We start from the raw sequence: 13,168 nt of genomic DNA, 5'->3' as shown, positions 1-13,168 counted from the left end.
CACAAGATTCCTTGTGGGATCCTAGACTATCTATGACAGGAAGTTGTCATTAACACTTTCCAGGAAGCTCTTGGACTCTGTACTTCACTGTGCTGCTTCTCCAGCAGATGTGAGGGTAGTTAAAGTGCCCCACAATGACTAGTGACTGTGACTTTGGGGCTGCTTCTAGCTGGCTGTAGATGGCTTCATCCACTTCTTTTTACCTATCAAGCAGCCTATAGCAAACACCCACAACAGTGTCTTTTATCCAAACCATAAGCTTTCGACTTGCCCATTATCCAGTCCAAGACAGAGCTTGATACATCTTAAGTGTTGCCTCGCACAGGGGAAAATTCCACCAATGTGACTTTCTGGCCTGTCTTTCCTAAACATTATGTAGCCTTTTGTGGCAACATTCCAGTCATGCAAGGTATCCCACTGTGTCTCTGTAATCACAGTGCAGTCAAAGGCTTGTGACTGCACACAGATATCTAGTTCATCCAGTTTGTTCCCCATACTGCGTCTGTTGGGGTACTGGCATCTAACAGAAGTATTTGATTCTGTCCATATCCCAGTGGAGGTGCAAAGGGATTCCCTGTAGTTCTGTCTAATGATTACTTCTTTGGCTGCTTGTGCTTGCTCAAGGTACTGTCTCTTAAGCCTCCTAATGCTACTAGAGTGGTTTCAATGGTTCTCTCCTTCCCTACACATTCTCTCTGGCAAGCCTGGCCTTGGTCTCTTTCCAAACTAGTTTAAAGCTCTTGCAGTGAGCCCTGTGAACTCCTGAACTAAGATCCTTTTTGTCTTTGGAGACAGCTGAACCCCATTTGTTGCCACCAGGTTTGGTATTGTATAAACTGACCTATGATCAAAACCCCCAAAACCATGCTGGTAACACCGGCATCAAGTCCAGTTGTTCATCTGCATGATCTCCCTGATTCTTGCCACATCATTCCCTGCAACTGGCAGGACAGAAGAGAACACAACTTGTGCTTCACATCCCTCACGTTGTTGCCTCAAGGCCCAAAGGCCCCTCTTGATTGTCCACAATGTTGTTTGTTTAACTTTCAGGTTTATATAGTTACAGATTGCTCATTCTTCATCTTGACCCGGTATTGTCTCTTAGATCCTGGAGGCTATAATGGTTTTACTACATATCTCCATAGTCCCAATGTTTTGGACTTGGATTCTCAAACATCCAGCTTATATTGGGTACTCATTATCATGTGGTTTTGTACAGTATACTATACTGGGAGAAAAGGACTGAAGACCATAGGAGAATAAAGTAAAAAAGATGAGTCAGTAGATGAGAGAAAAAGGGGTGAATTATTTCTTATTGATAGGTATTTTGCATTTTTTGAAGCATGGAAAGAATGGAATCTTCTGCATTGCCTGGAGTCATAAAGATTCCAAAAGAATAGCAACCTGCAGCAGTGATGGATTTTGGTGAGTGTTATTGGAAGAAAACAAATGGCTAAATGCACTTCTCAAGTCCATAAATTTTGACAATACTCTCAATTAATTTAAAAACTTTTCCTACTGGACAAAACTTAAATTCTATTACTCTTCTGTACTTGTTAGGGTACATTTTTCATGATTTAAAAAAAATAAGGGAAATGTTTTCAATAGGAATAGTGTCTAAGACACACTGATAGTGAAATTAAATAGTGATTTTTATTTGGACAAGAATATCCTTCTAGGTTTCTTATCTGTAGAGGACACTTTTCAAAAGATATCCAACTTTACTTGCCTTAATTTTAAAATTTTATCTAGTTTGTTGTTTCAAGGACTAAAAAGTATTATTTTAGAATTAAATAACCACAAGTGCACTATCACAGGAGTATAATACCCCCTTTCTAAAAATGCATGAATGTCCATTGAAAGCAATTTTGCAAATATTGTTTTCAGTACATCTTAAAAATCTTTCTTCATTTGTTTCCTCTGCTACCTGTGTCATTCCAGCTTGAACATAATGGGCCAAAATTTTAGAAAATAATTAACTTTCTTTTTAATTCATAAAGATCTGTTTGTACCTTAAAGCCATGACTACAGCTTTGATTCTGGGCTATGAGATCCTTTCAAGAAATATGTACCACAGTGAATCTTTAAAGCCCCTCTGAAGAAACATAGATAACTGAAGTGAAGTTAGATGTTGTAGAATCAACATCCAGTTAAATGTTGTGATTGAGGGGCTGATATTGTTTGTGACTGTTTCTCCGATTCTTTGTGTACACATTTTTGCTCTCTGGTTTATTTGCACAGAATAAAACCTAATTTTTGATAGCCTACCCAGAATGTATTTTTCCTTATAATATCACATTGTAATTGTTTTCAGTATTATTCGAACCATTGATGGCAATGTTCTTCACAAGTACAAACATCCAGCTGCAGTGTTTGGCTGTGATTGGAGTCAAAACAACAAGTAAGTAAAAATTAACCCAAAGAATTGACAACATTTACTATTTAAATTGATTACCAGTAAAGTAACACAAATTTATGTAGAATGTGATATTCACTGTGATAGTTAAACACTGAAAATATCTATTCCAAAGTAGGTTATGCCTATTGCAGCTCTCTCTTCCCAGTAGTATATTTCATTGACTACCATGAAGTTTCTTAACTTTCAAAGGAGGATCATTTCATATTGATGAGAAAAAAAATTATCTAGCTGAATATATAATGGGGGAGAAGGCGGGGGAAGACATTCAATACCAGGAAAGAGAGGTCTAGAGGTGTAGATTGGTGTCCTTGAAATGACTGCTAAGGTAAAAATGTAGCAGTCATTTCAAGGACACCAATCTACACCTCTAGACCTTTGTGATTACATGTAAATTTTGTAGATAATTCCTAATAATGAATGAGAAGTTTTTGCAAAAAAAGTAATTTGATTTAATCATAGTTGTGTATTGGGTGCATAGTCAGACGAGTGGAAATATATTCCCCATTGCAACTAAAGGATCTTTATCAGGTTTATTCTGATTTAGTTTTTTTAATCAGATTATCAATAGTTACATCTTGAAGAGATGAAGGAGAAGCAAAAAATTGCTATTTAAAAAAAATAATTGCAAATTGCACATCTATTTTGTTTAAATTCAAAGAAGTATTTATGATCTCTGTGACCAAGGATTTTGCTGTTTTTATTTTGCAGAGATATGATAGCTACTGGTTGTGAGGATAAAAATGTTCGTGTTTACTACTTGGCAACCAGCTCTGATCAACCATTGAAAGTTTTTACTGGGCATACTGCAAAGGTGTTTCATGTACGGTGGTCTCCTCTCAGAGAAGGAATCCTCTGCAGTGGCTCTGATGATGGGTGAGTATTTCTGAATGGTTAGAAAACTTAAAACTCAAGCAGGACTATTGGAGAAACTTACATCTTTGCTTGTAATGGTGTTGTCAATACTTAATAATCTAAATCTCTGTCTTGTTCAGATACAGGTTTTAGCTCTGCTCTTAGCTTTATGTAGTATTTGGACTGCAGGATCATTATCTAAAATAGTCACAACTGCTGCAGTAGTGCAAGTTTCCATATGCTTTCCCAAAAGTAGGCTCAGTGCTTGATACTGTTAGTGTGAGGAATGGCATAAGGAGGATGCCACATGCTTACATTACATCTAAAGAAACAGGTGCAAGACCTGCCCTTATTTGATATTTTTCAAAAGTGTACTTGAGTAGAATCTGCAGAGAATTTTAATGAGTATTGTATCTTTCTGGTTTTTTGTTTGATGCCATTGCTTTTGAGGGAGGGCACATCAGTCCATTTTAAGCAGAAGGAAGCATTTTTCTGTGATTCTAAGCCACTTCCCTGCAGAATATACAAGATATTTTTGTAAAGTTTGGAGTGTTGGCTTCTATTGCTTTCCCATTATCATTCATTACAGGTTTATGTTTGAAGCAAAATCTATTAGTTCACAGTGCAATGATTCATGACAAAAGACAACCTGATGGCAAATTTCTTGACAATAAAATACACATTGAAGAGGACCGGCCCTAGAATCGAACCATGATGAGCATTGCTGCTGACCAGTTGCCAGCCAGATGTAGCCCCTTTCACTACAACTCTTTGAGCCCTGTTGTGATGCAAATAAATATTCTGATAAATTTGAAGTTTAAAATATTGATTTAGTAGAGAGATAATTATATTTCAATAGGTGATCTGATATAAATTGTTCTCTTTTATCCTGTTTCAGTACCGTTCGGATATGGGATTATACACAAGATGCTTGTATAAATGTTCTTAGTGGACATACAGCTCCAGTACGGGGACTGATGTGGAATCCTGAAATTCCTTACCTTCTAATATCTGGCAGTTGGGACTATACAATTCGAGTCTGGGACACAAGAGATGGAACATGTTTGGACACAGTTTATGATCATGGTGCAGATGTGTATGGTAATATCTTTTAAATTTTGTTTTATTTCTGTATTGAAATGCATTCCAATAGGGTTTGAAATTTATAAAGTAATTTAATCAAACAGGTTATTACATAAACTTATTTCACTGCATTTTAAAATATTCCCTCTACTAGGATTAACGTGCCATCCTAGTCGTCCATTTATGATGGCATCTTGCTCTCGTGATTCCACTGTGAGACTCTGGTCATTGACACCTCTTATAAACCCTCTACAAATAAATATCATAACAGACAGATGTTGGGATGATATTATCGGCAATACAGGTAAGCAAATTGTATAAGCCATTGTTTTAATTTTCTTTATGTTAATATTCCTATTCCTTTGGTTGTTTTGTATTTTAATTTCATATATAAATCTTTGTGTGTGTTAGATCGCGCTGTGGAGTCTGGAGCTCCTCCTTTGCTGTGTGGTAAAGTTTCCAGGGATATTAAACAAGAATTGGAAAAATTGTCAGGAAGTCTCCAAGGAAAAAAACTAAGGTGGTTTTCAGAATTTTTTTCAGTAAGTATTCCGCCAAATTAGGGATGTTGTTAATGCACATGACTTTCTTTTCTGAAGTCAGAATCTAAAATTGAGATTTCTTTTTTCTCTACCATTTTTTTCTCTCTTTCTTGAAGGGAGCTTAGAAAATAGACAGAAATAAGTTTATTTCTGACGAGGTCAGCATATAAAAATGTCCATGATTGAATTGTTTGTCAGTTGTGAAAAACAAATTTCACTAATTTGGCTTTGCAAAAAACAAATCATCTTTTTGCAAAGTTAAATTAGTGAAATAATATAATTTTCTATAGGAAAGGTTTATTTGACAGCAATTTGCTATTGAAGAAAATGAAATTATGTGCTTAATCAAACTGCATTAGAGTTTTTATTAAAAGAACACCTTCATTACTGACAAGTTTTCAACTGCCCTGTGTCTGTGCCCAAAGTGCTTTTTATGTTTTAGGAACTGTAGATCCAGATAACCTGTGCCTCAGTAGCCATCTACTGACTTTTCTCCATTGCACAGTAATATTTTCTATAAATTGCTGCAGCTTCTCAGTGCAAATGAGTTAAAAAATATGGGTTACTTTGAGTTCTTACCTGAATAGAAGCTGTACTTGAGGTACAGAAAAGACAAAATTACTTGGAACTACAGGTTCTACTACTAGTGAAATTTGTGTCCAATACTCTTGTAATTTAAATCAAAACGCTGATCTAAAAAGACCTAGTTCATTCTAAGTATTTGGTTTGAGTTCTAGCTAAATTGAAGTGAACAATTGAGAAATGATGAAACAATCATAATCAATTTCAAACTTAGACATTTTCTCTTTTGTTAAAAATATATTTATGGAATTCTTAGTTTTACATAAGGTATAAATTTTGACTTCCCTTGTTGATTTGACAGTAAAACTGTTTTAAGAATACTAGAATTTTCCAAGAACAAAAGCTTTTTTGATCAGGTATGGGCAGTGGTTTTGACTCCAGAAAAGGAGGTATTGTGCTAAACTATGAGGAATCTGATAAGAGTTTTAGGGGAGAGAAAAAAGAGAGAGTAGTCTCTTTTATTATTTTTTTTGGGGGGGGGGGGGCAGGGGGGAAAGCGGGGAGGGAGGTTGGATGGGTGAGGTTTCCCTAGTAGGATTTTATACTTTTTCCCAGCTCAGAAATAATTTGACTTCTTGTGATCCTGTTATTCTTAGAAAAGCTTCTTTAGGTCAAAGGTTTAATGACTTTTTTAAGCTTTTGAATACTCACTCTCTTCCAGACTTCATTCAGTGTTAAACTGTTGTCCTGTTTCTAGAGAAGGATTGATTCAAAGGCTAGACCAATAGAAATGCTTAAAATTTATTTTAAAACAATATTTTGTGCATATACCGTTATACTATATGTGTCTATTTTAAGATTTAATATTAGGATAGTAAACCAGGTTGTGACAGTCAAGCTTTGAAATTCTTTTCTACCTGGCCCATGCCTTTGCTTTACAGAAAATAGTAAGGAAGTCCTGGGTCAGCTTCTGCTTGGCAGCAGCTGACTGTTGGTTTGTGCCAGCAGTAGACACAAGATAGCTTGCATTTATTTGAGAGCAAAAGGCAAAACTAATGGTGAGCCCTCAGCTATGTCCACACATAACCAAATAGGTTCATGGATCTCACTGTATCTTTACAGCCTTCAAGAAGACTGAAGGACTTGTAGTCTCTTGAACTAACTCATGTTTTCATAATAAAGGTTCTAATATTGGAATTGTCTGAAATTGTATTTCTTGGAGTTCACTGACAAATGTTTTCCAATATCTTTATAAGTTCAAGTTTCTCTCTTGAGCATAACTGTAATAAAACTCTTCTTCCCTAACAATTTTAGCCTCCAGGAGGCAGCAAAAATTTGTGGGATTTGGTTGCTGTAATAAAGGGACAGGATGACAGTTTGCTTCCACAAAACTACTGCAAAGGAATTATGCATATGAAACACCTCATTAGATTTAGACTGGTAAGTGAAGCACAAACAGTATGTGAAAATGGTTGTTAGTCCATGTAGTGTTTCACTATTTAAAAATAACACTCAGTGCTTTACAAAGGGTCACAACTTCATATCCAAAGATATTTGTGCAATATTGGTTCTTCACTGCAATACTTGTCTGTTACAATAGCATCTAGCTGAGTCTGTGTGACTTCATGCATACTAAGTGTTAAAATGCTAGGTTACAGTTATTAACTAGAAAAGCAATTTCAAAACAAAATCAATTGCAAACAATCATCACTACAGTTTCAGCTATGAAGTGATTTGTCTTGCCTATTATATACACTGTACTTTCATGTTCAGTAAAGTTAAATTACTTATTTGTATAAACATGAAGTGTGTAGCTATGTTCAGATGTAAAGACAGGGGAATTCATGTCTGAAAATGGGGGAGAGTCATCAGAAACGTGTTCTGTAGCTCTCTGTAAGAAGGAATGGAAAGAAGCTGTCCTTAATACAGATACACAGCTTAAGAGTGACTTGGATGAGTACTAAAGAATCCCATACTCCAATGACTGGATTGTAAATAGAGGAAAGATGATCTGCTGATATGGATGAGGAAATGCGCTTGCCATCCTCAGGGCTAATACTTGCCAGGTATCACCTGTTGTTTGCTGTAAAATCACAGGCTTTTTTAGTGTCTTACGTTCCTTGAGACTCTCAAGTGATTAAGTTTAGTAGTGTTGTTAACTGTAATAATAGCAGCTGCTCTGCAAATCCTGTGAAGCTCTGTTTGTGTGTCCATGTGTCCAAAAAACCAATTTTCTCAGCCAGTTGGCCTGAGAAGACATTAAAGCTTGACTTGTGCAGTGCCAGCAGTCTGTTTACCCCTGCAAAATTATTTCATGCATTTATAACTCCAGTGACCTAGAGTAACTACAGTAATTGCTGGTCATTCTGTGGACCTGAATTAAGTGTTCACATTAATTAAAAGCATTTTCCCCTTCTTGCTGACTCAAAATCGGTGCTTGAAATCTTTAAGAGAAAGTATGGGGTAGGGTAATGCTGCCTGCTTATTAAGGACTGCTAATATTCTCTTTTCCTTAGGAAACTAAATAGTGGCACTGCAGCACCTATACATTTCAGGATGAAGTAAGGATGTATAGAAGCTCTGGTTTTTCTGGTCTTAGTAAACAGAGAGGATGCATTGATGACTTTAGCATGAAAATAATAAAAAATATAGAGGTGCTGAGATAAAAAAAATGTAGTATTTTTTTTTAAAAAAGCCAGATTCTTGGGAGCTGCCATTGGTCTTTGTGGCAGTTTAGTTTGAGGAAGAATGTTCAGAATTCATTCTCCCTCTTCCATATACGGTTCTGCAAAGTCATGAATAGCCCAATGCCATCATTGTGCATTGAAGATAGAATTCAACTGAGAATTCTTGAAATGGGAATCTCCCTTTGTTTTGTTTTGTTTTTTTCCTGTACATATAATTCTGTTGCAGCTTGTTTCTCAGGCTCTGCCAGATGAAGAAATTAAGCCTTGTCTTCGCAACTAATATAAAAATTGCAGAAGTTGGGAATATAAATAATTTCTTGGCTATAAGGTTAATGGGGCATGACAGATCAGATCACAGAACTTGTTGTCTACCAGTTAAGCCTACTGTCTTTGTTATTTCTTTGTGTGGACATCATTATAATGGTAATACGTACAATTTTCAGCTCTCTATGCTTTATGTACACAAATAGATTTTTTTTTAAGTTTCAAAATATCAAGATTTTTATGAGAGACATCTGGATGAATTACCATTATATATGAGAATAAAAAAATAAGTTATTATAGGAAGATAATAAATGAAAATGTATATGCACAATAAAACACTAACACATTTACTTTAACAACATAAATATAGTTCACTGTAATCTCATTGAAATCTCTTTTAATTAGCCTTTTTGCTAATGTTTTTCTTAAATTATAACCATTATATTCTGCTGTAATATTTACCAATAGTTCATTCTTAAGGAAACTTTTTTTCATCACAGAAAACTTCTAAATCTTTTTTTTTTTCCCCTCAGTCCAAGGCACAAGAACTGACAACAGTAAAGATGTCTAAATTTGGAGGTGGTATTGGTGCACCCAGCAAAGAGGAAAGACTCAAAGAAGCTGCAGAAATACATTTAAGATTAGGACAAATTCAGCGATATTGTGAGCTAATGGTAGAACTTGGAGAGGTAAAACATCAGAACACTATTGAAGAATAAAACTTATTGAAGTTTCTGAAAACAGCTACCCTAGCAAAGATGGGGAAGCAATGAATGGGTCACAAGTCCCCAAAACAATAATCTTGTTCCACTTATTTTTAACATATGCTGTCTAAAGCATAACTCATTCCTTATTTCACTTTGACAAATATATTTTTAATGGAAGAAAAGTTACACTAGTTTAAAATATGGCTGCTTCTCAAATGGAAATTACCACATTAAATGTATTATTGCTTTCTTCTAGTGGGACAAAGCTCTCTCAGTTGCACCTGGTGTATCAATGAAATATTGGAGGAAGTTAATGCAAAGGTAAGTTAACTAAAATATGATGGTAGATTGTAGCTTCAGTTCATAAAAGGACACAGACAAGTAGGAAGGATGGTTACTATTACTAAATACACTTGTCTTTTGTTACAGCATTCTACTGATGTTACTTTTTGTTCAGTAAGCTTTGGGATAGAACTGTGGAGCATTTCAACAATAACTTTGTGTACAAGAATCAAAGGGTTGAAAATAAATTGCAACTTTACAAACTCTTTAAGTGCAGTATTCACACTTTGTAAGTCTGGAAAGGCAGATGGGTTTCAGTGAACTTTATTTGGCTTCATCTAACACCTACACCATGTAGTTGACTTTGGTGATTGCTCATATATGGTTCCTTCTTGTTTATTTATTCATTTGTTTAATTAGGAGAGCTGATCAGTTAATTCAGGAAGAAAATGATGATGTCATCCCATACTGTATAGCTATTGGAGATGTGAAGAAACTGGTTTCATTCTTTACTTCAAGAGGTCAGCTTAAAGAGGCTCTACTTGTTGCACAGGTATTACTATACATATATACCAGTGTGGGAGATGTATTTAGCTCTTAGCTTTTAAGTCAGAATGTGACATGCACATTTAAAAGGCAAAATAGCTGAATAATGATGCCCTAGTCTTTACTTCCATTTGGTATTGACCAGTTTTTATACAGAAATCACAAGAAGGAGGTACCTCACATTTACAGATTTAAAGCCTGATTCTTCTAAACTGAAACAAATGACCATAATGTAAACCAATGTGTTCAATTTCAATTTAAATGGAAGCCGATTTTCAACAGCTGGTATTGTCCTTAACATCAAATTCATGTAGGATTTGCTTTCTCATTAATTTCTACTGAGAAATCATCTGTAGGTTTTAGCTAAATAATGTACAGAATGTAACTTTGACACATGCTTAGATTGTTTTGAACTATAGTTCAAACTATAGTGTTTGAACTTTAAAGCAAGTTAAAGCTCCAGAAAGATCTTAATTTTTCTTGGAAGAGAGGTATTGCAGAGCTACTACAATTCATAGAATAGTCTGTCTGAAAGGCTTAATAAGATAATAATGAGTAACAAAATGCCAGGATTTACCTTCCTTTGTAACTGAGCCTTGAGGTTTAATGCTGTTATCCCAGCTACATCTTCAAGCATGTGAAAGAATTTCAAAAAATTCACAGAATCAATTAGGTTGGAAAAGATCTCTGAGATCACTGAGTCCATCCCTTTACCAACCACCACTTTGTCAACTGATTTCACTTTAACCCACACTGATCTCTTTGTATGTAATGTTAGAAATAAATTTTTGTAAGATACAAAGAAAAGTTCACCTTAAGCCACTATATGCAAATCTTTCCAGATTTCCTGAGCAGTATCTATGGACTTCATCCTTCCCTCAGAACTGCTTGCTACTTGGGGTGTAAAAATCAATTGTAGCCTTCACCATCCATTATATCCAAATGCTGAAGAATCCTGCACCAATGCATAGGAAGGAAGAAGTCTCTTGCTTCAGTAGAATTCTTGTATGGCTAGATAAAACTAGACTAAGATTTAGCTATGAATAAGTTAATTAGTTTATACATTAAAATATTTTCTTTTTTATAACTGGGCTTTAGAATGATTTTTATATATCTTAGATTATTTTTATTGTTATTGAAAAATTTCATTTCATCTTCAGTTTGAATTCTGGATTAATTAATCTATATTTCATTCACTTCCAGGCAGCTTGTGAAGGAAATATACAGATGTTGACACTCTCCACAAGTGGAACTTCAAATTCTGCTGGAAACAATACAGATGATTATAATGAGTAAGTTGTTCTAGTTTATAACTATAAAACTCATTTTACTGCAGAGTGTAAAGTCATTAAGGGTGATAAAGCAGGGTGGTTTAATTTGGCATCAGCAATGTAGTGTTCAACAAAATATTGCATCTTGTAGTACTTAGTTAGTGGAGTTACTAACTACCTGATGCTACACTTACTTCCCTATTGTGCCTCCTGGCACAAAATGGATTTTTCATATGTGTGCATTATAATTATAAATGTCCTTTTCTCTTGCTCAATATGTAAGTTGCATTCCTGTGCACTAAAATATATAGTGTATTAACTGAGAACTTCTGGTGAGTAAGATTTAGCATTAACAAGTATCTGTGATCCCTTGTTATTACACACAATCTCCTCCTGAAGGTTTGCTCTTTGTCATAAGTGAAGGCTCTGATAATGTAAAATAAAAAACAAACTGAGAGAGTAGGTTTAGATTAGATATTAGGAAAAAATTCTTTACTCTGAGGCACTGCAACAGGTTGCCCAGAGAAGCTGTGGCTGCCCCATCTCTGGAAGTGTTCAAGATCAGGTTGGATGAGGCCCTGAGTAACCCAGTCTAGGGGAAGACATCCCTGCCCATTGCAGGGGACTTGGAACAGAATGATCTTTAAGGTTCCTTCCAACACGAGCAGTTTCATGATTCTCATTGTCCATGTCCGTAAAAAAAACCAAATATGCACCTTGCATTGTCTAGAACAGCACTCAAAAACCTGAATTACATGATCAAGTTATAGTTGTAGTTAAAGAAAAACAGTTTGGAGGCTGTGTAGTTACTTCATTTACATAAGCAGTTTTTGAGCAATTAGAGAAGTACTAGTGCAGAGTTTACAGGTACAGATTGGATATCCAGGTATTTGATTTTCCTTCTGTCAATCTGAAGAGACATTTCCTACTGATATAAACTTTGGGAAACTGACCCACCTTAGTATGTACCAACATAAGCAGTGGATGAACCTCAAACAGATTGCATTTTTCAAGCTAGTAGTGTCATTATCTGTGAGCCAAATATAGCAACTTTTAGGGTACAGAAGCAAATGTGGTAAACTACATAAATTAAGACCCAAGGCACTCCAACCTTAAAGTGACCTTGTAGAATTTCTTTTTTGTTCTTGCAGTCTCCTGCAGAAGGTCAGTAAAGAACTGGCAGATTGGTATTTCCAGGATGGTCGTGCAGTGCTTGCAGCATGTTGTCATTTGGCTGTCGAAAATATAGAGGTATTTTTTTTTTTATTTAACAATGAAAAAGCCAATATTTACTTCCTTTTTACATCTCTACACGTTTTAAAATGTATGTATCATATTCTAAAATGGTATTTGGCATTTGATTTTTCTATACTTACGCAAAGTTAGGTAGTTGTAGTATTAAAGTTAGTAGCAGAACTCCCTTGATTCTGTTAAATTCAAGGTCTCTCTCATGCACAGAAGGTAGCATGTTGCTGCTGAATTTTATTTACAATATCTTGTTATATTAGACAAGGTAAGATACTTAAGTACCTTCAATATATACATCTAAGTGTTACTGTTTATGGTGACCCAAAATACCCATTCAGAACTGGAAGTTATTGTGCTAAAGAAGATGCAATCATCCACCTTGAAGAATTTGCAGTCTAAATGAAGAAGTAAATAGGAAAAGAAAACCCCACGCCTCAGTACAAAAAATAGAACTGACATGTAGGAAACATTTTATTATGTTTTTTATTTGCTTGTAGTTTTACAAATTGTTTCTTTTCCTCATTTTAGCTGGATTTTGTTGTTGTTAGCTTAACATGTTTTTCCTCCTCTATCCCCCCCAAAAAATATAATTTCTTCCCAAAGAGAAATTGAGAATCAGTAAATTCTTATATTTCTAAACAGGCATATTTGAAGTTATTGTGTAGTCTCATAGGGTTTGACATTCTGCTATGCCTATCAGTAACTGTGCTCAGAGAGAGTAAGAACAGGACAATCCTTCCTGTTT

At 35.3% G+C, this 13,168-nt stretch overlaps 1 protein-coding gene across 4 annotated transcripts in view; it reads left to right on the top strand.

The window, feature by feature from the left end:
* The window catches only part of WDR17 (WD repeat domain 17), a 44,749-nt gene that overhangs the window by 19,967 nt on the left and 11,614 nt on the right, over nt 1-13,168 (top strand). For all 4 annotated transcript variants that reach the window (XM_059471104.1, XM_059471105.1, XM_059471102.1 and 1 more), the window contains exons 11-22: nt 1,343-1,425; nt 2,315-2,401; nt 3,128-3,292; nt 4,170-4,372; nt 4,509-4,658; nt 4,766-4,896; nt 6,733-6,858; nt 8,903-9,058; nt 9,333-9,397; nt 9,779-9,911; nt 11,108-11,196; nt 12,327-12,426. In XM_059471104.1, the coding sequence (XP_059327087.1) occupies nt 1,343-1,425; nt 2,315-2,401; nt 3,128-3,292; nt 4,170-4,372; nt 4,509-4,658; nt 4,766-4,896; nt 6,733-6,858; nt 8,903-9,058; nt 9,333-9,397; nt 9,779-9,911; nt 11,108-11,196; nt 12,327-12,426 (1,488 nt within the window). The remainder of the gene's footprint in view (nt 1-1,342; nt 1,426-2,314; nt 2,402-3,127; nt 3,293-4,169; nt 4,373-4,508; nt 4,659-4,765; nt 4,897-6,732; nt 6,859-8,902; nt 9,059-9,332; nt 9,398-9,778; nt 9,912-11,107; nt 11,197-12,326; nt 12,427-13,168) is intronic.

This window comes from Ammospiza nelsoni, chromosome 4, assembly GCF_027579445.1.
Source record: "Ammospiza nelsoni isolate bAmmNel1 chromosome 4, bAmmNel1.pri, whole genome shotgun sequence".
Classification (NCBI taxonomy): Eukaryota; Metazoa; Chordata; class Aves; order Passeriformes; family Passerellidae; genus Ammospiza; species Ammospiza nelsoni.
This window is presented reverse-complemented; position numbering and strand designations above follow the sequence as displayed.